Source organism: Chaetura pelagica, unplaced genomic scaffold (assembly GCF_000747805.2).
Source record: "Chaetura pelagica isolate M959 unplaced genomic scaffold, ChaPel_1.0 scaffold1160, whole genome shotgun sequence".
NCBI lineage: Eukaryota > Metazoa > Chordata > Aves > Apodiformes > Apodidae > Chaetura > Chaetura pelagica.
The window spans coordinates 127906-129234 of NW_009951727.1; the positions used below are offsets into that span (position 1 = coordinate 127906).

At 64.9% G+C, this 1329-nt stretch overlaps 1 protein-coding gene across 1 annotated transcript in view; it reads right to left on the reverse strand.

The window, feature by feature from the left end:
• Nucleotides 1-1214, reverse strand: part of ERBB2 (v-erb-b2 avian erythroblastic leukemia viral oncogene homolog 2) — a 6754-nt gene extending 5540 nt beyond the window's left edge. Inside the window, 3 exon segments of the mRNA XM_009993530.1 lie at nt 4-135; nt 423-609; nt 1068-1214. Of these exon segments, the coding sequence (XP_009991832.1) occupies nt 4-135; nt 423-609; nt 1068-1202 (454 nt within the window). The 5' untranslated portion in view covers nt 1203-1214.
• Between the last annotated feature and the right edge of the window lie 115 nt (nt 1215-1329).

Below are 1329 nucleotides of genomic sequence, written 5' to 3' on the forward strand. Positions count from 1 at the left end.
TGCGGGTGCGGTTGCTCTCCACCTGGGTCTCGCCGCGGAGCTCGTTGTGCCGGTGGAAGATGTCGGACCAGAGGATGGTCTCTTGGAAGCAGAGCTGGGGGTTCCTCTCAATGCGCACCCCCCCCTTCAGGATCTCTGTGAGGGGACAGGCCGGGGGGGGTAAGCACAGGGAGGGAAGGTCCTGCAGCCTCATTAGGACACCCAGTCCTGGACAGGGACCTCCCACCCCATGGGCACAACCAGCCCTGGATGAGGGACCCCTGCAGCCCCATGGGGACACCGAGTCCCAGGCAGGAACCAGAAGTTCCAGCTGGGACTGGCAGCTCCCAGCAGGGACACAGCAGGACCTGGCAGCTCCCAGCAACCCAGACCCCCGAGCACCCCAATCCAGGAGCCACCCCCTCGGTGAGGGGGTCCCCGACCTGTGAGGTGCCTCATGCCCAGCTGGCGCAGCCCCGGGGAGCCGGCGGGGCCCGAGTTGCCCAGCACGGCCAGGGCGAAGCGCTCCTGGAAGAGCTGGGTGCCCCGGATGATGCGCAGGTTCTGCAGCTCCAACTGGCTCACTTGGTTCTCCGCGATCAGCACGTAGCCCTGCACCTCCTTGATGTCCTGGGGATGAGGGGACACACGGGATGGTTCTGGTTGGAAAAGACCTCTAGGTCATTGAGTCCAACCATTAACCCCGTTCCACCTAGTCCAGAGTTACCCCATATCCCTCAGTACCACGTCTGTGTGGCTTTTAAACACCTCCAGGAATATTCAGTCTAACCAACCTAAACGTGGTACAACTTGAGGCCGTTCCCTCTTGTCCCATCTCTTGTCCCTGGGGAGCAGAGCCCGCCCCCCCCTGGCTCCAACCCCCTCTCAGGCAGTTGCAGAGCCAGCAGGTCTCCCCTCAGTCTCCTCTCCAGGCTGGACACCCCCAGCTCCCTCAGCTGCTCCCCCTCAACTTGTGCTCCAGCCCCTTTCCCAGCTCTGTTGCCCTTCCCTGAACACTCCCCAGAGTAAGACACAAGTGAGGGGCCAGCCAGACCCCCGCCCTGGGGGGGTGTGTGTCCCCTGCACACCTTGAGGAAGGCGGTGTCGGCGCCGGGGGGCAGGTAGGTGAGCTCCAGGTTGCCCTGGACCACCTGGCAGCCCTGGTAGAGGTGCCGCAGGGTCTCGTAGTGGCTCTCGGGGCTGGAGGGACGCAGCAGCTTCATGTCGGTCCCCGTGCAGACTGCGGGGACAGAGCAGGGAGTTCAGGGGGTCCCTTCCCCGCCCCCGCGGGAAACCAGAACCGGCGGCACCAGCCCCGGCCTCCGCAGGAAGCGCCGCGGCCGGTTATCT